The 25,439-nt window shown below is 35.0% G+C and overlaps 1 protein-coding gene across 1 annotated transcript in view; it reads right to left on the bottom strand.

The window, feature by feature from the left end:
- The window catches only part of LOC136030555 (nicastrin-like), an 89,335-nt gene that overhangs the window by 12,221 nt on the left and 51,675 nt on the right, over positions 1–25,439 (bottom strand). The window contains exons 8-10 of the mRNA XM_065709609.1: positions 17,315–17,729; positions 14,066–14,235; positions 9,863–10,028 (exon numbers count right to left, since the gene is read on the bottom strand). Of these exons, the coding sequence (XP_065565681.1) occupies positions 9,863–10,028; positions 14,066–14,235; positions 17,315–17,729 (751 nt within the window). The remainder of the gene's footprint in view (positions 1–9,862; positions 10,029–14,065; positions 14,236–17,314; positions 17,730–25,439) is intronic.

Raw genomic sequence — 25,439 nt, 5'->3', positions numbered from 1 at the left:
CTAAGGTCAAACCTACTGCGCCACCACAGGACATGCTTTAACTGAACAACCTCTTCATTTAAATTCAATGCGACTTTTCAAAACAGTATGTAAAATTTAGGAAGGTGGTTGGGAGATGTTGGTTGTAGATATGACTGTTTGGCCAGCTGGTCGTTTTGTTCAAGATTGGATGGTATGGAAACATTGGAAATTAACTCAGGATTGCCAGCATTTCATTCACAAAAGGAGATATTAATTTGCATTAAAACGGAAGTCATTACCATAATAGAGCGGGGAGAGAAGGGGGATCAATATTCTGACTCATCGGATTGAACAAAACCTATAGTATTTATCGGGAAGCGCCCTAGAATTTTAAAGATCTAGAACCGTGATTCACAGCGTGGGACATTGGCCCCAGCGATGGGGCATGATAATATTTTGGTGGGTAATGGGCAGAACGTGCACCCTTCGGCTGACTATACTTTAGAGCATTGATCTTGATAAAAATACTCTTCATTTGAGTATCGTCATATTCAAATGCATTTAACGAGCAACAAAGATACGGTATTTTGTATTCAGACGATATTTTTAATTAGTATAATTAATTAGTATAAATAATATAATTAATTTAAAATTAGTATATTAATTTAAAATTAGTATAATTAATTTAATTAGTATAAAATATGCCTAGAAGATGACCCGAAAAAAAAAATACCTAGTTAACGGCTTTTTAAGCTTCCTTCAGGTAAAATTTTGAATAACAAAATTAAAATATTACGTGGGAGGCATAATAATTTAGAAATGCCTAGGTGAGGCATGGCACGATATCGGCTGGGATCCACTGATCTAGAACATGAAGAAAACGATGGAAATTTCAAATAGTAATTAAATTAGTAAAAAACTAAATATATAAAAGATATTAAAACAATTTACTGAACAAACAAAGGTCTTAATTTTAATTAAGTTCTTCATCTGCGCTGATCTTCCTAACTTAGACAAGGCAAAATAATTTACACTATCTCATCCAAATGTATATTGTCATTAATCAAGTATACACTTATCACTAACCGATCTTCCGAAATTTACCATTCTAAGAAAGAAGAAAAGCAGAAGTTGATAAGAAAGAAGAAAAAGTAGAATCAAAAGAAAGAGAAGTTATAGAAGTAAAGGTAGAAAACAAGTAGGAGTTATTTTGAGTGATTTAAATATGTGTTACTTATAATTTATAGGTAATCTACTTGCTAGGTACCAGGTGGTTGTTATATATTAATTAATTGTTTATTGAGCAGGTCTACAGGACAGGGACAGGCACTACCTAGACACATTAGTCTAATTTGTTTATACTTTAGCTAGAATTGCTATTCCATATACCCATTGGCCAAGCCCATTATATTAACACAATCACTCAATATTAAAAAGATCCAATTCCTATTATGTATTGCCACTGTATAGTGTTGCGAAGCGATTCACACAACAAACATTTCGTGTAAGCCAAGGCTATTATCGTATTCACCCTCAGTGAAACTCTCGAGGGCCGTCGCAACACCTTTGGCTGATTTCCCATTGCAATCAGAAATAGAAGCAGTTATACTTGATTCTTGAATATGCGCGTTTGAGTGGTTTTAACTGAGTTGATTGTTTGAAAGAGCTTGCAAATTATTTGGAATGTCGAAGCGCGGCCAAACAACACTGGACAGCTTTGTGATTTTGAAATGCCACAGAGGCGAATAACATAATCTCGACATGGTTTGTATCTTAAAGCGGTGTGAGCTCTGACGAAATCTACCCGAGTCCAGCCAAAACCGTTGAAACTATTCAGTCCGTTGTAATCCCACCCCCAGAATCTTTGGCCGAAAATAATATTGGAGGATATATTGGTGTAATCCAGACAAATGGCAAAGAATTGGGAAGCCATCGACTGGCTATTTGTTACCATATTCTACGCACTTTAAAAGCAAAGCGACTTCTGAGAGATTCCCACATACATGCTTTTCAGTAGCTTATACATTCCGACATCACAAAAAGGACTTTATTGTAAATGTTACGTTCTGTTTGTGACTGGAACTACCGGGGGTGCAAATAAATATGTTGTTCTTTAAAAGCTGGGAATCCAGCCTTTAGCCAAGTTCACAAAGTTAATGCGGAAAGACGGTGAACTTCTTTCTGGGAATGTCGGAAAACCAATAGGCATCATAAAGAAGTTCTTGCGTTTTTCATACTTCATCTAGAACAAGCTATGTCCTAACTAAAGTGTTGAAAGCACAGCCTCTGGGGATGTGCGAGACCAGGTGGATCGAGCGGTATGAGTCTTTGATGTAATTTGTGTCCAATCTTTCTAAAATTATTGTGTTTCTCGAATTCACCAGTGAGCGGAATGAATATGTTATGACAAAGACTCTACTAACTTCAAAATACAAAATCCAAAGTTCGTGGCATCGCTGAAATGTCTCCAGCACATTTTTGCAACTACATTGCTTCTCAGAGGGTTATTGGGCCTTGGCGTCGCAGACGCCCATGTTGATGATCTTATCGACACTCTAGAGAAAACAATGTGAAGAATGTGCCACGGGGTTTAGTGTGATGCTGAAAAAGGTGAAATAGCTTGTAGACCAGATCAGCATAATGGTTGAAGTTCCGAGGATTAGCCAAAGACAAATACATAGAAATAACCCACCCTGGTTTTATCCCAAAGAATATTATGAAGCAATTTTATTTGTAGCCCATCATACAACAAAAGAAGAATGGGCGTAGTGAATGAACGACAATAAAAAGAAAAAAGCAAATAAACTAACAAGAAAATTTCATATTAACGAATATACAAACACGAAAAATTGAACATTCAGCAAACAGAATTGTAGGTATAGTAGATACACAATCAGAAAGACCACCTAGAGCTTTTACGCGAGCATGATCTTGAGCTCGGATTAAAAATATTACATAAATTATACTCATTTTTAGTATGTATTTCTGGTGTAGAGGGATCAAAGGAGAAACTTCAGATTTCAAAAAAGGCTTATCTTATCGCCATGCTGTTTTTATACTCATGATCAATATCCTCAAAAATTGCATAAATTTTACTCATTTTTAGGTAGATATTTCTGGCTTAAAGAGGGACCAAAGGAGATACTTGAGATTTCGAAAAAAGGTGATCTTATCCCCATGCTGTTTTTATACTTATGATCGATCCCGTCACCAATGATTTGAAAGGTCGATTCTCAAAGGTTTCAAAGATTTCACAATGAAATCTTTTTGGATGCCACTTTTTCCACCTCAGAATGTTATGAGCACCACGAACGAAATGTTATCGATGACTAGTCATCTGTGCGAGCAAGCCTTACATTAGCAGAGAAAGAGGTGCGGAGGATTTGTTGGCTTCGGGTCAAAAGGGAAGGACATTTGCTTCCTTTGAAGAAGCTGTCAAGGAATGTGTTGGGGATGTATATCACATTTTGTTAAAAAGCTGCTTCATGTTCTCATCTCACTCCCAGTGAGTGCTGTGTCTGCCAAGCGGAGCTTTTCAACACTGTAAAGACTTAAAACTTGATTACGGACAAAAATGGGGCAAGCCAGACTCACCAGCTAATCTCTTTTAAATGTCTAACGTGAAATTCATGTCAAGACTGACAAAATTATCACTGGTTTTGCAAACAGTTGTCCCAGGAAGCTAGACTTCATTTCGAATTTATTTTCTTAAATATATTTACGTAACTTTTATACGTAAATTTTATTATATTTACGAATATCTACACATATTGAAGTATATTTTCGTAAATATAGGCGCTAATTTCACATCCTTGTCATCAAAATAAATCCTCTTCAAGATATTATAGCCCATTCCTTGCAGAAGAGAGTAGTCGTAAATACAGGTAAAATAACCGTGAAAAGTTCAATCAATTGATCTTTTTTTCCAGTTGATCATAATTATTCATATCGGTTTATTACTTATAATATTAAATTACTACTACAACTACTACTAACAACTCACCGCAGCACCAAGCTGCCTGAGGCCAACACAGCTACGTGCGCTCCTCCTCCATCTCAATCTATTCAGCAGCTCCCTCTTTATACCCGCCCGAGCAATTCCCATTTCCTTTGAATCTTTCTTTATGACATCCTCCGACCCTAGCCAAGGATGACCCGCTATCCGTTTAGCCCTAGACGGATGGCCGAAAAGGACAATCTTCGAAAATCTGTCATCCTTCATCCGCAGAACGTACCCTAACCATCTCTGCCTTTCTTTCATTATAGCTCTAGAAAGCGGGACTGAACCATACTTTTCGTATAGCCTACTGTTTAGAAAACGATCAGTCAGCCGGGTACCCAGAACAATTCGTAGGTGATTTCTCTGGAAAACATCTAGTAAATCTTCATCCGCTTTTCGGAGCGCCCATACTTAAGAGCCATATTTGACCACTGTCGTCACCGTACCTTCCAATATTCTAATCTTGGTTTGGAGACTTATATTCCTATTCTTCAAAACTTTTTTTATTGCAAAAAAACACCCTGAGCCTTGGCTATTCTACTTTTAACACCTTCAATGCTCCCACCTTCTTTACTAATAATATTACCAAGGTAAATGAAGCTGCCCACCTGATCAATCTTTTCGTTAGCCAGCACCACCTTTTCATCTTCACTTATTCCTGACCTTAGTGACCTAGTCTTCTTAAAATTAATTTTCAAACCTATTCTAACACCCTGAACTCTCAAAACCTCTAAAAGTTCATTCGTTTTGCTCACACTTTCACCTAGGATGCTTAAATCATCAGCATAATCTAATTCCAGGAGAGTTTTTTTCTCCCCATTTGATTCCGTGGTTTCCCATTGCCTTTCTTGTGCTCCTTAAGACAAAATCCATCAAAATGATCCATAGGAAGAGGATAGAACAAAACCCTGGTTGACTTCTGTTAACCTCATTTCCTACCTTAAGCGCAGCAGTATTTTTCTCGTACAAAGCACTAATCACTTTAATGTATTTGTCTGGTATTACATATAAGGATAATACCTTTGCTAAAGCTCTTCTATCAACAGTATCGAACGCTTGCTCATAATCTATAAAACTGAGGACCTAAGGTGTTAGACAACTAAGGCACTTCTCAATTATTAACCTCAGAGTAAAAATTTGGTCGACCCATCCTCTACCTTTTCTAAAACCGTACTGTTCTTCTCTACACTCACTCTTATCACATTTCTTATACAATGGTTTAAATAAGTTTTTCCTAAAACATTTAGGTACTTCCCCTTTTTCAGAAATCATATTCATAATCTTCAGTAACTTATTTCTAACCTTGGAGCCACCATATTTAAGAAACTCATTTACCACACTATCAGCACCTGGAGCCTTGCTTCACATCCAAGATATCACAAACTTTTTCATTTTTCCTCTATATCTGTTCCTGCAACTGTATCTCGGTTTAGCACATTCTCAAAATGTTCCGCCTATCTCTCTTTAACTCTTTCCTTATCACTAATTGTGGCCCTGTTCCGACCTTTAACTGGGACATTTCCGGATTGACTGCTCCCTTTCAATTTATTAATATGCCAGTAAAATGTATTACTATTATACCGTCTAGCTGGATCCTCCAGATCCTCGGCAATTTTATGCATTGCCTCCACTTCACACCTCCTTATTTCGTGTTTTAATACTTTGTCCAATTTCATGCGACTACGGGGAGGCAATCCATAGTAGATAAATTAGCTAGGGAGAGGTCTTTCAGCCTAAAAACACCTGCCAAAACAGACCAAGCCAAGAAGAATTATCTATTAATCATGATCCTTTGCGAACGCTGCGTCGTTTACTAGGCTATAATTTCCTTGAGGGGCGCCACTCCTCAAGTGGGAATAGAATTCACCGCAAGGTCCCCAGTCTTGCTGGTAATTCGAAAGGGTCGAGGCAGCCCTTTGTAGAGGCCCTTGTCCATAGATCTGGATCTTACGCCCTTCCACAGTTGTCCTCCTATAGAGGATCCTCCCACGATGGTGTTCTGCGTCACCATGCAATTTAACCCATTACTGGGAGAAGAGAATTGTAATTCAGAGAATTGGAATTGTAATTCATGGGACGTGTGGACATGCCGGCGGGACCTGTCGAGTGTACGTTCGAGGGGCCTTCTTCCTCATCCACCTGTATTTATGGCCCCAGCTGAAGGTGCCCAAATTTCCATTATGGACCCCCAGGAACAAGGTCCCCTCTTGGTCCGTGCCTCCTATGGAGGTACCCTACATATCTGTAGACGGTTCCCCTATCGCCACCTATCACCATCTACCGAATAGAACTTTTGTAATTTAATTCACAGTGATTTTTAAATATGAAATACGTTGAAAGCTGGTTGAAAATCGTTAAAAACAAAGGACAATGTCCATATTGATGAGTGAGTTTAGATCCTTCTCTATTAAAATTTCAATAACGTCATACTTCTGGCTCAGTGAGTGGATAGATCTGAGACTTATAAATCTGACGGTTTAAGCATTGTCCTTTTGATGGAAGTTCCAGCTGCAGGATTATTGCCAAATTTGCTTGTTTCAGAGGGAACAAATGCCTTAAGATACTTATAAAATTACAGATGGCGTTAATGGCTTCAAAAGGTAGACCCTACCCTTTCTACTAAATCAAACATCTGCCAGAAAGCTGGGGATATTTCAAATAATTTAACGCTGCGCTTAATATTCCAAGGAACAAGTATCCTTAACAAAAACAAATTCTCAGACCTTGGCTTTAGATTACAGGCTTTGCATAGATAAATCATAAACTTCAATTCCAAAATTACTTTACAGCTCCCTTTAACTTTTTATAGTGTTATTTAATCCAGAGCAATATGGCCTAAAAAACAGGAGTAACTGAAACGCAGCAACAGAAAAGAAAAATGTAATAATAACAGGACCAAAAACTGTGGGAACTGAGAAGAGATGATATCAAAGTTTGCTTCTAAGAAAGAAGATCATCTAGCATTACATGGCAAAATCCCGAAGCGATCTATAAAAGCTAGTTAAAAATACTGTTTGTATTATTTTTTAACTCTTTTTCATTTTACTTTCATTTGACACAAGAATGACGACCCAGTTTTCCAAGAAGGCAAAATAAGTCTGTGTGCATTTTCTTACATAACTGCCTAAATTCTCCATATTAGACTAATCCCCAACTGTTATAAAATGAATCAAATTAGCTTAAAAAAGAGAATCGGCCCACGTTCAGACAATTTTAGGTTAGATCCAAGCAAAATCAGATGATAAGTCTGATGCTCGGACGCACCATCAAACCAATGGCCTGAGAGTGATGAGAACAATACTGCCATTATATTCAACTATAATAAAATCAGCAAAAATTTAGATGGCGCGAAAGAAGGTGAATACAAGTTGCTACTTGATATACAAAAATGGTGACTTGACTGTATTAATCTATTCTCATATGATTCAGCTGCAATGATGACAGTCGAAGGAAGCAAGTGCCAATTCTTAAATACTCAATTAGCAAAAGAATATTGAAATTTTTTTCATTCTAATTGACAATTTCTAGGTTTAAATATTTTAATTCTATCTGATCAGGTAAATTTTATATCAGTGCTGTTGGGCAAAAGAGCAATGGCAAAATTGGAAAAATATGCTAGGATCCCCCGTAAGGACACTTTTAGCATTGAGTGTGTAATGGTTTGAAACCCTTTTAACAGGGGGTTTCAAGTCCTGGTGTTGCAGGTTAATAATTATTAATATTAAATAATAATTATTATTAAGGTTAATATATAAGGTCCAATAATTACCGTAATTAGCTTAAAAGAGAGAATCGGCCAACGTTCAGACAATTTTAGTTTAGATTAAAAAAAAAAACTCAAACGTTTAATCAAAAATTCAAAAGAAGACTTCAAAACAAGCTTGGATTTAGATTTTAAATCCTAGCTTGTTTTGAATTTCTCAAGTTCTGCTCATTAAAAGTACACTGTCAGTACACTGTTGTCCGACTAAGAATATTCTTGGAATCGAGAATAGGCACCCATCGGGGGATCAAACGATCGCCATTTAAAATTCCACAAGATTCAGAAAAAAAAATCAAATTGGAAAAGTTCATTTCAAGACAAAGTTACTTAATCCATTGAAAAAAACCTTTTACTATATATATATATATATATATATATATATATATATATATATATATATATATATATATATATATATATATATATACATATATATATATACATATATATATATCTATATATATATATATATATATATATTTTCTAAAAAAAAATCTTGAAGAGCGTCCTAATTGCACTTTAAGAAGAACGATCAAGATAGGTTAGGATTTTGTGAAAATTCGCCCCCCCCCCCTTCCAGTACCCTTAAAACATTTTTCATGATTCGTTAGAGATCGTTTCGTGATTTGTTTCGTTTTCGTCTGCTGACTGAAGTTAGAGATCCATCTACCGGAAACAAATATCAACCTGAAGGTTAATAGTTGGTTCCAGACTCTATAAGTGTGAATACCAATCATGTCATTACTGTTCTTGAAGCTTCTAGCCTGAGTTATTTTTTTATTATTTTGTATAAAATAATACGTATAAAATAATGAGTTATTTTGTATAAATTTATATGGCAAAACAATTCAAATTATAGATTTTTTTGACGACATTTGTTTATGGAAATTGTAACCTCAGCAACATTTATTTCCAAAAAAGGTCTAGATAGGCAACGACTCAGGGAAAGTTTGTCTAGAACATAGATTTTGGAAAACATTTTTCATATGAATTACTCTGTATTCTAATGCGTTTCTTATCCTTCTGTTTCCTTTATTAAAGTATAGAAGTCTTCTTCTGAAACCTGAAAGTCAGCGGTTAAACTCCTGCAGAAGCCAAGTTTTTCAACGGGATTTATTTTTCCATGGTCGAAGTTTTCCGTCATTTCTGATATGGTTGACATAACTAATACTTGGAATAGTAATAATAAATTTTTCCGTTTAAACGTTAAAAAAGTACATTATAATCCAATTTGATTGTCGACAATACAGAATAGCTTGTCAGTATAAATATACAAAAAAGTTTACCGAAATTAAGGTTCTTAGATAAACGACAGGCAAAAAAGAAATCGTGCAGTAAATTTTTTAACGTTCGGAAAACAATCATTTTTCTCACTCAAAGTCGAACCCTCCCCCTCACTTCCAAAAAAATCTTCCTGGAAGTTTCAAACCGATTAGCCCCCATCCCCCAATGATGAGACAAAACATGTCAACTTTCCAAAATATTCATACACGAAGAGAGAAGGGCCTATCATTCTTTCTAATTTCTTTTAGTATGGATCTGGCTCCGTTTCAGGCTCAAAACCGTAAACAATAATGATGCATTTTAACTCTTTTAACACTTTGACAAATACATGCTGATAACAATTTTTTGTTATATAGCCGAAAATGTAAATATTAACATTTGGATATTATTTTGTTTTATTTACGTTCCACTATATTGGAAAAAATCGCCCATTTACTTCTTTTCCACCTATGATTCTTGTTACTATCTATCTCCCCCTAACTTTTATTTACTTCCTAGTTACGTTCACCAATGAATTTTTGGATTCTACTTACAAATTCTTTATCAGGTGCAATGCTTGTAGGTGATTTTTGATCCATTATAAAATAGCCCATTTATTTCTTTTCCACCTATGATTTTTGTTACTATCTATCCGCCCCAACTTTTGTTTACTTCCTAGTTACGTTCCCTAATGAATTTTTGGATTCTACTTACAAATTCTTTATTAGGTGCAATGCTTGTAGGTGATTTTTGATCCGTTATAAAATAGCTCATTTATTTCTTTTCCACCTATGATTTTTGTTACTATCTACCCCCTCCTAACTTTTGTTTACTTCCTAGTTACGTTCCCTAATGAATTTTTGGATTCTACTTACAAATTCTTTATCAGGTGCAATGCTTGTAGGTAATTTTTGATCCGTGGCCAATTTATAGATGGTGCTCGTAAGGACGTTTGACACAGCAGCAATGTTGTCAACTATTATCTGTTTCGACTTAGAAAAGTTCAATGCATCAGCTGTGTCATATTCGCTACTATAATATCTAAAAGATAAGTAAATTATAAATTTTCTAAGATTATGAACACTGATTTTTTCCTAATTTATTAGTAAAATTATTCAAATTATCCTACGAGAGTCGAAAAGAAAGGAATATACCGAATTAATAATTGTAAAAAGCTAATTTGAATGCCATCCGATAGATCCAAATTAAAAATAAAACGACTGTATTATCGTAGAATTTTTTAACTCTTAACCAAAACAGAAGCAAACGAATACTTACCCTTATGAATTTTAATCAAAATTAATATTAACACTTATTCCAATGATGGACACTAGCAGTGAGGACGTGAAGAGAAGAGAAGGCCCCGGGGCCTGGGTTCCCCATAGATCATAAATTATCTTGAACTTTTTGGCACTTCTTATTAAAATTACCCAACAAAATTAGTTTTTTTATTCGTCATCCCCCTCCCCCCCAAAAAAAAATTCTGGTCAACGGCCCGATTAGCTGTACAACAGTATAACTGATCTCCGAATTAATAAAGTGGTGTTATCTGACATAATTCCACCAGTGGAAATGCCTTCAATACTTAAAGGAATGTCTAAATAAAATTAAAGAATTCCAATTTGCAATTACGCAATTCAATTTGTGATTGTATTATATTTGGAAAGTGTTCAATACCAGACCAAATGGTATGAATCAAGAAACGAACTTATTTGCGCTAAAAGTCCATAGGTCATGGCAAAATATATAAGAGAAACAACACTTGAACAGGAATTAAAAAATCCTAACATATTCCTACAGAAACCTAGCTCTATGATCCATCACGAGACGGAAGAATCGCGTCAAATCTCTTACGCACATAAGACATTTATCCTCAAACACTCTCACCAACCGCTCACAATCAAAATCCTTCACTTCTCTAATCACTTCTAATCTACTTCTAATCACTTCTCACAATCTAATCACAATCACTTCTCTAATTCTTCAGTTCTTCACATTAACATATCAAGTTATATACATTTTCATTCAAATCTATAAATATAGGACAAAAACAAGGACCAGCATTTTACCTTTCCTTCCCCATAAACTTCCTTCTTTGGCCCAGTGATAAACTATCAGCCCCCATGTCAATTAGTAACATTATTTCCTTTTTGTTTAGATCCATCTTAAAAAAGATAACTTCACCCCAAATCTACTTCGATCGACAACTTTCATTACTTCCAGCTAGCATACTATTCATACTTAACCGGAAATATATATATATATATATATATATATATATATATATATATATATATATATATATATATATATATATATATATATATAAATAAATACGCAATATCCCAATAAAAAAAGAAGAGAAATTTTCCTTGATTTTCATATAGGTCACATTTACATCAATAGAGAAAATTTGATATAGTGAATTTTTTTTATAATTGTTTAGTATTAATATAGATTGTGAATTCGAAACATAAATATACGAGGGCCAGAACCAAGGTATGATAAGCTTGTTTTGGTGTTACTTGGTTGTTCTACATTTGTTTTTTCATAGGTATATATTTTGGGGATGATACCTAGCACGGGGATAACATAGGGAATTTATGGTAGGAACGCCAAATGCCTGGGTAGGAAATTTAAAGTGCCGAAACCCAATAGGAAAATGTGTATTCTCCTGATGAGCCCTTGTGTTGGGTTGTTGCCTCTGAATTATTTGTCTTTTTTTTACTGTTTTTAATATTTGGTAAATTACGACTTATACTTACTTACGAAACGACTGCCTTTCCATGGATTATTCTTAATGGTTGATTGTGTATGGCTATGCTGTTTGCCCTATGTGATTGTATTAATGAGTAGGGTTAAGGCCTTATTCAAGTACTGATCTATATTAATTACTAATGTAGGAAAACAGTCTTCTTTTTTCTCCTTCTGTCTTCTGTCTTTTTTATGTGTTTGTGCTGTTGAATTGGTGATTTCTTTTTTCATTATATATTTTAATCGGTTAAACAAAATTAAAATTATTTGTTTTTCTTAGTGTGGCAGCATTTTGTAAAAGAAGTGTCTTGGTTTTGTATGTGAGAAAAAAAAAATTACACAACCAAGGCTGTTTTTGAAGATTTTTTCATCTTCAAAGAAGCATTAAAAAGGATTTGTCAAGGATGCTGTACCAGACAGCAAGTCGAAAAAAATTCTGAATTTGCTGTAACCAAGATACCAGGGGGTAGGGTTACCCCCTCCCCCAGAATTTATATCCGTCTCGTAAAAAAACGTAATAAAATACATGTAAACAAGTTTTTGATCCGTTATTAAAGTTTTTTGTAGCTCCCCTCCCCTCAAAAAGAACAATCTTCCCAGAACAACAATCCTGGATATGCCCTTCACTGACATCTCATTATTAAAAACATTTTTTTTTGGAATTGCTATAGCATCGCTGAAATGAACCTTTTCCACGAAGGTACTTGCATCAACAGAATACCTACTATTGAGAGTCCCTTACTATTGAATTTTCATTTAGTACTTTAATTACACAATTAGGTGATACTAAAACAATGTTGCGACTTCTGGCGATCTCCTAATTTAAAACACTTTCAACGATGAAGCATAAAAAAAAAAAAAAAAAAAAAAAAAAAAAAAAAAAAAAAAAAAAAAAAAAAAAAAAAAAAAATTCAATATGTGTCGAAGCCAAAGATTGAATATTGCCTCAGAAACGCTTTTATTTATTTCATTCCGCTTTATTTTTTATCATGGTTGGTCAGTTTCGCTGTGATCTCCTAAAAATTTACAATGTTCCACCACAGTAGGATTAACGCATAAAATCCGGAGTCTCCACCCTTTTCTGAGTCCACACCCCCCTTGAGTACTATCTTACACTCTCCCCTTTATAATAGGCTACACAATATTAACTAAATAACATTTAAATCATTTTCTACATAAAATATTGAAATACTTTCTAAAACCCCCCATAGAACTCTGCTCATGCACCAAGGGATGTTTGCATCCCCGGTTGAGTCTATTAAAGCATCATCACTACCTTAACAAATTATTATAGTAGGAATGTTGCATAGTTCCGGGATATGACGGTTAAAGAGGAAAAAGAACTTGTCTTTTGTTCCCAGTCTCAACAGTCCATATTTCAAATATAATTAATATTTTGATTACATGTTTTATTGTTTAATTTAATTGATTTACATCCATTAATACTGCTCAAATGTATAAAATAAGGTTTTAAACTTGATTTGAAAGCCGAGACACTGCGGACTTAGTCACGAATTGGAGCGAATTGCCTACCACTAAGAAAAAAAAATCTAAAAAAAATATACTAATTCCCGCCGTTTATCCGTACCATTTAACCAAACACTTGGAAAACTATAGTTCTATGACTATTTTAGTACTGTGACATCTACCTTAGTTCTTCTGCCCAGGAATGACCCATGGACGGATAATAGATTGACTTATCTATTAACAAATGAACTAACATCATTTTTATACAATCCTATCAAGGGGGGTTAACGCCAATTTGCCTCTCACACAATCGGACTATCTGTCTTGGCTTTCTCTACAATTAGCAATGGCTTGATGCCCAAAACTATTCGATTTTAATTCAATAGGTTCCTGAATAGCATTTTCAGCCATTGGGATTCTAATGGTGAACTTTTTGTTCCAGTCCGATCTCATTTTTTGGTGTTTTTGAAATTCTAATAAATTTGTTTTAGGCATAAAAGTTTACTATTAAGTCTAATCGTGGAAAAAGTTGCCATTCCAGAATCAGCTTTTTTTCTCACCTGTCAGTTTTTATTATAAACGTATTTATTTCCAGCCATGTTCAAGCCAGGTGACTGTAAGTTTCGTACACAGGGTTGTCGGCAATGACAATTCTAGTGGTGTACTTTTTTGTTTCGATTCAACGCTACTATCAAGGGTTTTCAGGCTATTTTTGAAATCCCATAAACTAGTTTTCAAAATAGCATTTAATATTAAAAAGCCCACTTTCACGTTCTTTCATTTTGAGTACGTCATAAAATTTGATCGCGGCAAATTTTTTTAATGAACAGGTTCCAGAAAGAGAGAAACAAACATACCTGTTTTTAAAACTTCCCTTGTGGTTCGTGATTACGATTCCTGGTATGCGCTGATCCCTCTTAAGAAATGACTGGAAAGAGGACGGCGGTAAGGGAACATCATCAGTGACGTCAAACATATTTTGTCCTACAACAGCCGAGTCATTAAGTATATTTTTCAGCTTCTCAACCTAAAACAAATAGGCTGAATAATAAAACCAATAAATAAATAGCAGGTTGGATTAACAAATAGAAAGTTGAAACGAATCAGGTCTCTGGCAATTTTATTTAACTCTTTCCCTGGATTCAAATAGCTACTTTCGTTCGACGTACACTTTCGTACACAGAGCAGATACAGCAAAACGCTCAACTATTCGCGTCAAATAGGTTTGTACAATATCCAGAAACAGATAGTAAGAATCTGTTGATTTTAGGACCTAGTCTCTTCAAAATCACCCCTCCCCAACATTGCTTACATAGACATGTTGTATATTCTTGACCCATGAATATTCAGCGATTATTTCAAGTCCACAATTATTAAATGTTATTTGTTAAAAATCACAAAGATTGTTCTAAATGAAGTAACTAACAATACATTTCGTAAATTTTGTTTGATATCTACTGAATTTGGTATTTAAGTGCTTTAGCTTCTTGATCATAAATCTGAGCCTAATATTGAAATAGGAAATTCAAAAATAAAAATCAATGATAAGTGTTTTAACGGTTATAAGCTGATACTGATCATAGTATTAAGGATACTACTACTACTACTTCTAAAAACTCACTTAGCACCAAGCCGCCTGAGGTCAACACAGCTACACACGCTCCTCCTTCAACCTAATCTATTCAAGGTCTCCCTCTTTACACCCTTCCAGGAAGTTCCCATTTCCTTTAAATCTTTATTTATGACATCCTCCCACCCCAGACGAGGATGACCTACTTTCCGTGTAGCCCCAGACGGTTAGTCAAAAAGGACAATCTTCGACATTAAGGATAAGTCTCACAAATGGTTGTGATTTCATATCAATGGTATCTAAGAATTTCTGAGCATAATAATTGTCAATTGGAGACTAATGGAATCTATCATTATCATCTCCTTTTCTCCAGGACTACTGCTCCATTACAACCAGCTTTTAAATGCTCTTTGGAACCTGTAACTTAGGATTACAGCACAATCCTGACAACAAAATCGTTCTCAGAAATTACTGTTAGGAAGTGCAGGGTTGCCAGTAAAATGACACCCTACATCGGGTTTTAAACAAAAATAAATCGAAAAAAATATATTCAGTGATTCTCATCAATTAATAAGAGAGCACAAATTACAGCACATTTTGGAAAAATATGACAGAAATGACAACATATTTTGTGCTTCGAACAAAGATAAATCGAAAAAGAAATTCTTCGGTGATTCGTGTCAATAAATATAGTAAAGTGGATAACCATAGACTGTGAATTTAACTTATAATCGGTTTACTGAGTGGAATGGTTTTCATTTGGGACGACCGACGAAAGAACTACTTTCATAGAACCTTTCTAGACTTAAATTAGGAAAGTGGTGGAGGTATGCACGGGCAAGGTCAGAAACAACTTCGGCCTTCCCCCCTTGCAAATAGATCCTGTCATAACTCCCATTATTGTGATCGAACTTCACGAACTTTTCCTTTTTATCAACAAAACCTTTATTTACGAAAAACGGAAACCTTTTTACTAAACCTCCCTTTTCCTTTTAAACGAACAAAACCTCTCTTTTTGGTGATGTGTTTTTGGTACAAGACTGGAAATGTTTCTGATATCTAACTGGTTCTAATTTGCGTTGCATATTCACTCCTAAAAGGAGTTTCACTCCTTGCTATTCATCCTCGGGAGGGGAAGGAGTAAAGTTACAAGCTGGAAAATATTTTCCTTAAGGCCACAACTCGGGAGGGGAAGGAGTAAAGTTAGGAGCTGGAAAACACTTTCCTTAAGGCCAAAACTCAGGAGGGGAAAGAGCAAAAATAGGAGATAAAAACACTTCCCTTATGGCCAAAACTTGGGAGGAGAAGGAGCTAGGTTACAAGCTGGAAAACACCTTCCCTAAGGCCAAAACTCGGGAGGAGAAGGAGTAAGTTACGAGCTGGAAAACAATTTTCTTGAGGCTTAAATTCGGGAGGGGAAGGAGTAAAGTTACGAACTAGAAAACACTTTCCTTAAGGCCAAAACTCGGCAGGGGAAGGAGTAAAGTTATGAGCCGGAAAACACTTTCCTTAAGGCCAAACTCAGGAGAGAAGGAGTAAAGTTACGAGCTAGAAAACACTTTCCTTAAGGCCAAAACTCGGGAGGGGAAGGAGTAAAAGTATGAGCTGGAAAACATCTTTCCTAGACACAATTTGACACACAGTTGACACATTCTTAAGAGGTCCACTAATCCACAAGTACTGCTGACAACTCTCAAAAGCATCAAGCCACCTGAGGCCGAAACAGCTGCTCATACTGCTCAGGCTCCACTCAAATCGATTTGAAGCTTCATAGTTTATCCCATCCTATAAAGTTTAAGTTTCCTTTAAATCCTTGCTAATGACCTCTTTCCGCCATATTCGGGGCAACATACTTTTTGCTTTGCCCCAGACATTAATGCAGCACATCGAGATCACAAAGTCACTGTTTTGCATTTTTACTGTATTTAGTCAAACTTTTCAGTTCTACGTCAACATAAGTTGGGCATTATTATACCCAAAATTTTTCGTATTCACCACTCCATTAGGGCAGTGCTACTAAGCTATGTGCCAACTTATTCTAGTGACGTCATTTCACAACTTTTTTTGGGAGAGGGGTACATGGCCCCTCCCTCCATATTAATGTCACTGATTTTTATGTGTCTTCTCATTTTAGACAACCCCATTCCCTTGCTTGTAGTTCTCTGCGTCAGCATCTTATGTCAACAATGTGTGCTATTGACAGTGGTGTCGTTTCGGGGAGAGGGCAGTCACCCCCTCCACTAATTTGAAAAAAATTATTATACAGCCCATACCCCTTGGCTCTCCGGATGGAGATCATTGCCCCCTCCGAATAAAAATACTGGAGCTACGCACCTCACTATTACGTGCCAGGTTAGCCGAAACTGAATCAGGAAAAGTTCCAACATCAGATAGACCATTTGTATTTTCTTTGTTTGTTATTTTTCTTTTGTCTTATATGGTCTTTTGTCTGGTGTAAACGCGCCAATAAAAATATATTTTGAAAAAATGACTAAAATCAGTAAATAATATTTACTGTGAATACTTCAGAAATTACCTCAGCTTTAACATCAGGATCACTTTGAGATACAGGATCACTATGAACAAAATACTTCTCATCAACCGAATCACTACCCAGCTGCTCCAATTCGAAGAAATATTTTATATGATGAAGCCTTATTGACGCAGGTATGGATATACCCTCCTCTTCTGGTCGAGGGAATATTCCCTTCTCCATATCAAAAACAGTTCGACTAGACCCAATATAGTCAAAAGATTCTCCGTTGAAAATAGAGAAGACAATATTGGATATATCAGGTTTGAAATTCAACAATGATAAACGTCTTGCCCTTCCGATCATATCAGCTAAAGATAAAATTCCAGCAAGTCCAGTGACAACACTGTCAGCTCCAGGGGTTATCTCTTCAAAGAGGCTCATTGAATCCAAGCGAGTGGAGATCAAAATTACAGACCTAAAAATGAAACAAAGAGGCTAAAATGACCACCTAAAAACAATCTACCTTTTTAATAGAAACTGAAAACGCTTTGGGCTACATGATCTGGGCTATGAATAGGCTGTTAGAAAACAGAAAGAATGATAATTATTTTTTTCTCTTATGAAGGTGGCATTTTTCACTTTTAGACTTTTTCTAAAAGAAATTCCAATACGAACATCTTTTTCATCATTCTTAAAAATGTATGAAAAAGGAAAAAAACATTCTATAAAAAAAAACAATATTTACTTTATATGCAGAGAAATGTAGTGCATCTAATGTTGATTTATTATTATTTTTTCGGGGGAGGGTAATCAAAAGGTTGATTTATTAGTTTAATTTTAGAAACATTGTTCACCAGCATTTTTACGGCCAATTTACGAGTCGAAGAAATACTTCCAGTGGTGAAGGGGTGGGATCAATACTGAAAAATTAAGGAATCATTGTAGATGACACACCTATATCAATAATGAGACAATATCTAAAAGGTCAGACGGCAGTAATTTATAACGCAAGATTCTTTAAACACATAAACAATTTTTCCCTTTACACATTTGCGCCTTTACAAAAACGATTCAAATATCTTGCAGTAAGTGTTGATCCCCCCCCCCTCTCCCTTGAAGTACCATGGACAGTCGTGAGAATGGAACCCGATCCTTTGACTAGGTTAAGTAAAAATTAAACAACCCTGTACATCTTAAAAAAAATCCAAGCGAGTAGAGATCATAATTTCGGACCTAAAAGACGCATATGATAGTTACGGACCAAATATAACTTTGAAAAAATCAAGCGATTGGTGACCTTATTACAGACTAAAAAGATGAAAAATTTACAAGCAGCCACAATTATTAAAAAATAACTAAAATAAGGATTTCAATTTTTAATGGGTAATACCTCATAAAGTCGATGAAGTTTTCAACATTAGTAGTATAGGCTTTTAAGATTTGATAAGGCTCATAGGGGGTATACTATTGAAGCTACTAGTCCCTCGAAACGTTATTACGCGCACCTGCTTACGCAATACTACAGTGTATCAGTAACGGTACAGTACACTTGTTTGTTGGGTAATAGAGTTTGTTTCTTCAATATTTCTTTGGCTCTTATGTTTAGAAATCTGCGAGGGCCAGGAAAAAAAAAACCTTCAGGACCCGCCAAGTCAAGATGCAAATGTATGCGTTACATAATACGGAGCATTTTCTTCAAGACATTCTTCAAGATGTTTCACGACATTTCTAGACGTTTTTTAAGACATTTTTCTTAAAGCCGTTTTCAAGACGTTTCAAGACATTTAAACAGGTTTGTTAAGACATTTTTCTGCAAAAATATCCGTTTACACTAGAATCAATCGTCTAAACCTAATAGAAAATCCCCAATAGCGTTTCTTCTGATGACTCCTGGTAATTGAGGCTAGCGTAGCACAATGTACCTGCAAGGTGACACCCTCTGGCACACATTATCACACCTAAGGGTTTTTCAACCTTTCCCCGACAAAAACAAGTTTATAAACTAAACATGATCACTGTTTTTATTTGAACAGCAGAAACTTGCCATTCTATTGTTAGATTGCAATGTTCTATGACAATTCCCAGCTTGTGACAATAGCTGATGTACGGCAACCTCTGGCAAGTATCATCACACGTAAGGCATTTTCTGGCATTTTCCTGCAAAAATATCCGCTTAAACTAGAATCGATTGTTTACTTAATGAAAAATCCTCAATTGCTTTTCTTCTGATGACTCCTGGCAATTGAGGCCAGCGCGGCACAACGTACCAGCCCCATGACACCCTCTAGCACACATTATCACATCTAAGGGTTTTCAACTTTTTCCCCATAAAAATACTTTATAGCCTAAAAACTGACCATTGTTTTTATTTAACAGCGGAAACTTGTCCCCTCAGTGCTAGATTCCTATGTTCCATGGCAATTTCCAGCCTGTGACGTTCAATGGCTGATACACGGCCTTCTCAGGCAAGCACTATCACACATATTAATACTAAAACTTCTGGAAAACTTTCAAAGCTAAAGATGGTAATAAAATTAAAACCTAAACTTTGAAACTGATAATATGAATCCAAAAACTTTGTGATGAAAACCTTAAAACCAATACTTTAAAAACTAAAACCTTTAAAATTACAATTTTAAAACTAAAACTTTATGTCTAAGACTTTAAAACTAAAACTTTTAAAACAAAACCTTTAAAACAAAAACTTTAAAACTTTAAGCTAAAACTTTATAAATTAAAAATCTTTTTAAACCTTTTAAACTAAGAGAAAATGAAACCTAGACTTTAAAATTGATAATTTTAAACTTAAAATTTTAAAAATAAACTTTAAAACAAAAACTTTAAACTTTGAAACTGACAATTTAAAACGAAAACTTTTAAAACAAACTTTAAAATTGAATATTAAAACTTAAAACTTAAAATCCAAGGCAAAAAAAACTATTCGTAAAACCTTAAAACTAAAACTGCAAAACCAAAACTTCAAACTAAAAGTGTATAACAAAAATTTTAAAGCCAGAAAAAAAATAAAAAAAAAACACTAAAACTAATACTTTAAAACCGAAAACTTCCAAAACTATCGCTTTAAAAAGAAAACTTGAAACTCAACTTTAAATTTATGACTCTTATACCAAATCTAAAAAAAAAAAAATTCAAAATTTTAAATTAAAAATAAGACCAAAGGCCAAACTTTAAAACTGATAACTTAAAATTTTAAATTAAACTTTTAATACTGAAACTTTTGGAAAACTTTGAAAGCTAAAACTTGTAAGATAAAAAAAAACAATGACCTAAAACTTTACAACTGATAATTTGAATCCCAAACTTTGTTGACTAAAACCTTAAAACCAACACTTTTAAAAACTAAAACCTTTAAAATTAGAACTTTAAAATTAGAATTGTATAACTAAACTTTAAAACTAAAACTTTAACTTTAAAACTAAAACTAAACTTTAAAACTAATACTTAAGAACTAGAAAAGTAAATCATTAAAGCTAAGACTTCAAAACGAATACCTCAAAACAAAAAAACTTTTCAAGCAATTACTTTTAAACCAAAAATATTTAAAAATAAAACCTCAAAAAAAGCTTTTGAAACTAAAACTTCAAAATTGAACGAAACTTTTAAGATTTAAACTTTAAAATAAAATTTTCAAACCTATAAACTTTAAACTAAAATATTTTACAACTAAAGCTTTTAAAACAGAAGAATTAAGATCGAAACTTTAAATCTGATGATTTGAAACCAAAAACCTTGGGTCAAAAACCATGAAACTGAAACTTTTAAAACAAAACCTTTAAAGAGTTGCTTCAATATTAGCTAACAAGAGGATTATTTCGCAACAGAATAGTTAAATTAGTTTCAATTTTCATAATTTTTCCTCAGGTACTTTGATGTTCTCATTGGAGTAACTTAAATAGCTTCTTTTCCCTACGTGGATCTAGCAGCGACAATTTTATTTATTATTATTGGTGGTGGTTTTATTTGTTTTTAGTTTAGTTTTTTTTTCTTTTTATATTGTGCTGAGGACGCCTAGTTTAGATACAGGCGAAATATCCGCGTTATTTTAGTCTTTCATCTCTTTTCTCTCTCCTGGCTACAGTGTCGTTTGAGATTTTGTTGGTGTTGAGTTTTATCTCTCTTTGTTGTTTGTCTTAAACTGATAATTTAAAACTTAAAATTTAAAAACTTAATTTTAAAACGGAAACTTTAAAACAAAACTTTAAAACTTCAAAAATTGACAATTCCAAACTAAAACTTCTAAAAGTAACTTTTAAATTAAAACCTTAAAACTAAAAATTTAATGCAGAAAACTTCGTAAAATCATAAAACTAAAACTAAAAAAAAATCAAAACTTTAAAATAAAAGTTGTGGCAAAAATATGTGGCAAATTTCTCAGCATTTGTGTTGACAGTTTTCGATTGAACGCCTTTCTAGTTGAAAATATCTCCATCCTACCTGTAATAATATTGATTTCAGTGTCCTAAGAATAATAAAGTGTTTTAATAATGCTTGTAAATTCGTTTTTATAAAAGTCTACTAGCTGTTGGGGTGGCGCACCTAGTTGGTGGGGGCGCTTCGCGCCCCCCAAGCCCCCCCGCGCGTAAGTCGTTACGCGCCATTGTAGCTGTGTCCCTGTGTACCACCTATGAATATAGTTAGATTTATATGTGTGTTTTGAACTACGTAAAACTTGCGAATATACAACATTCTTGGCTTTCCCATTGTCTGTGCATATACAAAGCCTTGTGTACTTATAATGACGTCATATGCAAACGCTCTTTTTACAAACGAACAAACATGCATACACACAACTCGTTTTTATATAGATAGATAGATAGATAGATACAATACAAATTAACTGCGTAAAACTTGCGAATATACAACATTCTTCGCTGTCCAATTGTCGCTGCATATAAATAGATTGTCAGGTTTACCGACCCTCGAACATGCAACGTACAATTGTCCATGGGAAAAACAATCAGTATTAAGATCTATACCAAATTTTTCTAATGATTGACCTTGAGCTTTGTTGATGGTGATTGCAAATGCTAATCGAATTGGGAATTGCAATCTTTTAAATTGAAAAGGCAGATCCGTTGGAATGATGGGAATGCGAGGAATAAGAACAGCCTCACCCTCAAAAGGCCCTGTCAAGATTGTGGCCTATATTACGTTTTCCATTGTTTTTTTTTACGGCCAAGTCCCGTGCCATTGCAAAGCTTTGGTGGGTTGATATTTCTTAACAGTATCATTGGTACGCCTATTTTTAGTTGTAGCACGTGTGGTGGAAACCCTGAAAGATCCACGGAATTTAAAAATTCAGATGGATAATTAACCGCCTCATTTGGTTCCAAAACTGTGTCGACTGACTTGTAAAGGACTGCCTGGTCTCGAATCTTGGTCAAAACAATATTGTTGATTTCGTGGACGTCTATATTTTTGGGTGCAAGAATCGCTCTTTCACTTAGCCGTTTATTATTTTTATAATTGTCTAGAATATTCGAAAATACTTTTTCAATCAATTCATTTTTGGACGTCACTAAATTACAGAATTCAGCAGGTAGTTGTATACGTCCTGAAATTGAGTCTACTGGGAGCTTTCCGTTTCCAATTGCCAGCAATTGATCTGAAAATGCTTGACCAGAGTCATCGTTTTGCAATCGGACACGCATATTTTTAGTTAATTTTAATGTTTTTACGTGTGCCCATAAATTAGAATTTTTCAGGCAAGCATTCATTTCGTCTGCAGGGGTTGATCTAGGTATTATAGGTAATGTTTGCCTGAAATCTCCCGCAAGCAATATTAATGTGCTGCCAAAGGGTTTCGAATTCCCTCACAAATCTTTCAAACATTCATCCAGAGCCTCGAGCGGTTTTTTTTGTGCCATTGTGCACTCGTCCCAAATAATAAGTTTGCATTGCTGCAATACTTTACCCATCCCAGATGATTTGAAAATATTGCACGTGGGAGTTTCTGTAAAATGCAAATTCAGAAACAATTTCAAAGCGGAATGAGCAGTTCTTCCACCAGGCAGCAACGTTGCGGCTATTCCGGACGACGCAATTGCCAACGCTATATCATTTTTTGATCGAATTGATGCCAGAATCAGTTTTATCACACACGTTTTACCAGTACCTCCTGGCGCATCCAAAAAGAAAATTTCTCCAACGTTGTTATCGACACAATGCATTATCGTATCATAAATGTCTTTTTGTTCCGACGTTAACTTGGAAATGTTATTTTGTAGATACGACAATAGATCACTCGTACTGTAACTTTGTTCATGATCCAATTCTACACATGTCGAAACAGCAGCGGTACGATTAGGTGAAGGCATTCCCAAATCCTGAAGAGGTTTGTTTGCCATACATACGCACAAATCTTCTATAATAACTAAAGTGTAGTTATAAATTTCCGATGTAAAATCAAAAGTCATATCTGACGTCTCTAACCGTTTTCGATGGAGTATATCTTCGGACATTTTTGATTTATATTTTCCCATAACTCTGTAGGAGCTGATGGAGAGCAAGTTGTTAAAATGATGCCAAACAATGCACGAATTTGACTTGGAGTTGACGTTTCGCACGCGTCATTGATGCAGTTATCCCAGTGTTGGTCATTCTCCAATAAATTCAGAGCTTGGCATACACTACGGTAAGTGTCATGTATACCGTTTACAGTTCTCAAATACTCAAAGGACGTCGGACCGGGTACATTCACCAAAAGCAGGCGTAGAAAGAAGCATTCATGTTGATTGGGGTTTACGGTGTAGAGTCTTCCTATCGTGGTATCTTTGAAGATGGTAGGTTGGCCGTCGACTGACTTACCCTGTTTTCGACGTTCAAATACTTTAATTATAGTATTCCACGTGTAATACGGAGGCACTTCAGTATACAGCAGTTTTTTTTGCAAAAGAATCATTTTTGTATAGCGAAAAGAAAGCAGTTAACTTTGTATCCGGTGGATTCAGGGATTTTTGTTGCACGTTGGATTCCGAAAAATAAACACGTTGACCATTCTGTAAATGTACCGCTAAGTGAACAACAGCTGTACTACGTTCATGTATCGGAAATGAAAGAATTCGCCAAACAGCTTCATTACTGCTTATGTATCTTCCAGCCTGATATTGTACGATTTCGTCGATATCTTTGATTTCGGACTGCAAGCCAAAACTGCCATGTCACTGCCTTTGTTGACGTATTTACATATGTATTTGATTGCCTTTACGGAGTTACAGTATTCAACGTTTATGTGTGCATTAAATGTTTTTGATAATAATGGGGAATATGGAACAACCCACTGGTTATCTACTTCGATGGTGGTACCGAAACGCATCTTTATTATTGCTGTTTTACCGGCATCTTCAGTAGATCTTCTTCTATATTGTGGGTAACCATCATTGCCAGTAATTGTGTTGGATACTAAAAGTCGAGGATATTGCTTTGTGCACCTTCCTTTGGCCATGCATGGTGAATTTTCGTTCAGTGCATCGCAAGGTCCATATATCATATTTTTTACAACAATATCATATAACCCCTTATCGACATTTTCATCAGGTATTTCAGCGGAAATCACATCATCAATTTCGTTAGAAGTAATTTTATTATGTAGCCAGATTAGTATATGTGCGTGTGGCAAACCTCGTTTTTGCCATTCCACTGAGTACATCCAGCATCGCACTGACCCAAACACTTCAAGTTTTACTATGTACTTTATCAGTGATTTCAACTTTTGCCGGAAGACACGGGCCGTAATGTCATGTCTATGAACCGCCGATTGTCCTTGAAGTAAAAGCTGCTGTATTTCGTCCCAAGATTGATTACATGTAAATGTAATAAATAAATCTGGACGACCATAGAGACGAACATACGCAAAAGCATCTTGGGCATATTCATGCATATGACGGGGACTGCCAGCATATAACGAAGGTAACGTTAATCTTCCAACGTTTGTGGTATTACCGTCATTTACAACTGCTTCTCGCAAATGAATGTATTGTTCAGAGCAGAGCAGAGCTTGGTCTGATTCAGACGGATATATAGCAAACGTTCTGATTCAATTTTTACATACATATCAACGACATAATAGTGAAACAATTGGCGGCATTTTAAAATATAAATGTCTTCATCCTGCCGAATCATTAGTATATAGGAATAATAATGCATTGCACTGCATTTCTTATTC

Source organism: Artemia franciscana, chromosome 8 (genome assembly GCF_032884065.1).
Source record: "Artemia franciscana chromosome 8, ASM3288406v1, whole genome shotgun sequence".
NCBI lineage: Eukaryota > Metazoa > Arthropoda > Branchiopoda > Anostraca > Artemiidae > Artemia > Artemia franciscana.
The sequence above is the reverse complement of the archived record's forward strand: the minus strand, read 5'-3'. Positions and strand labels throughout refer to the sequence as shown.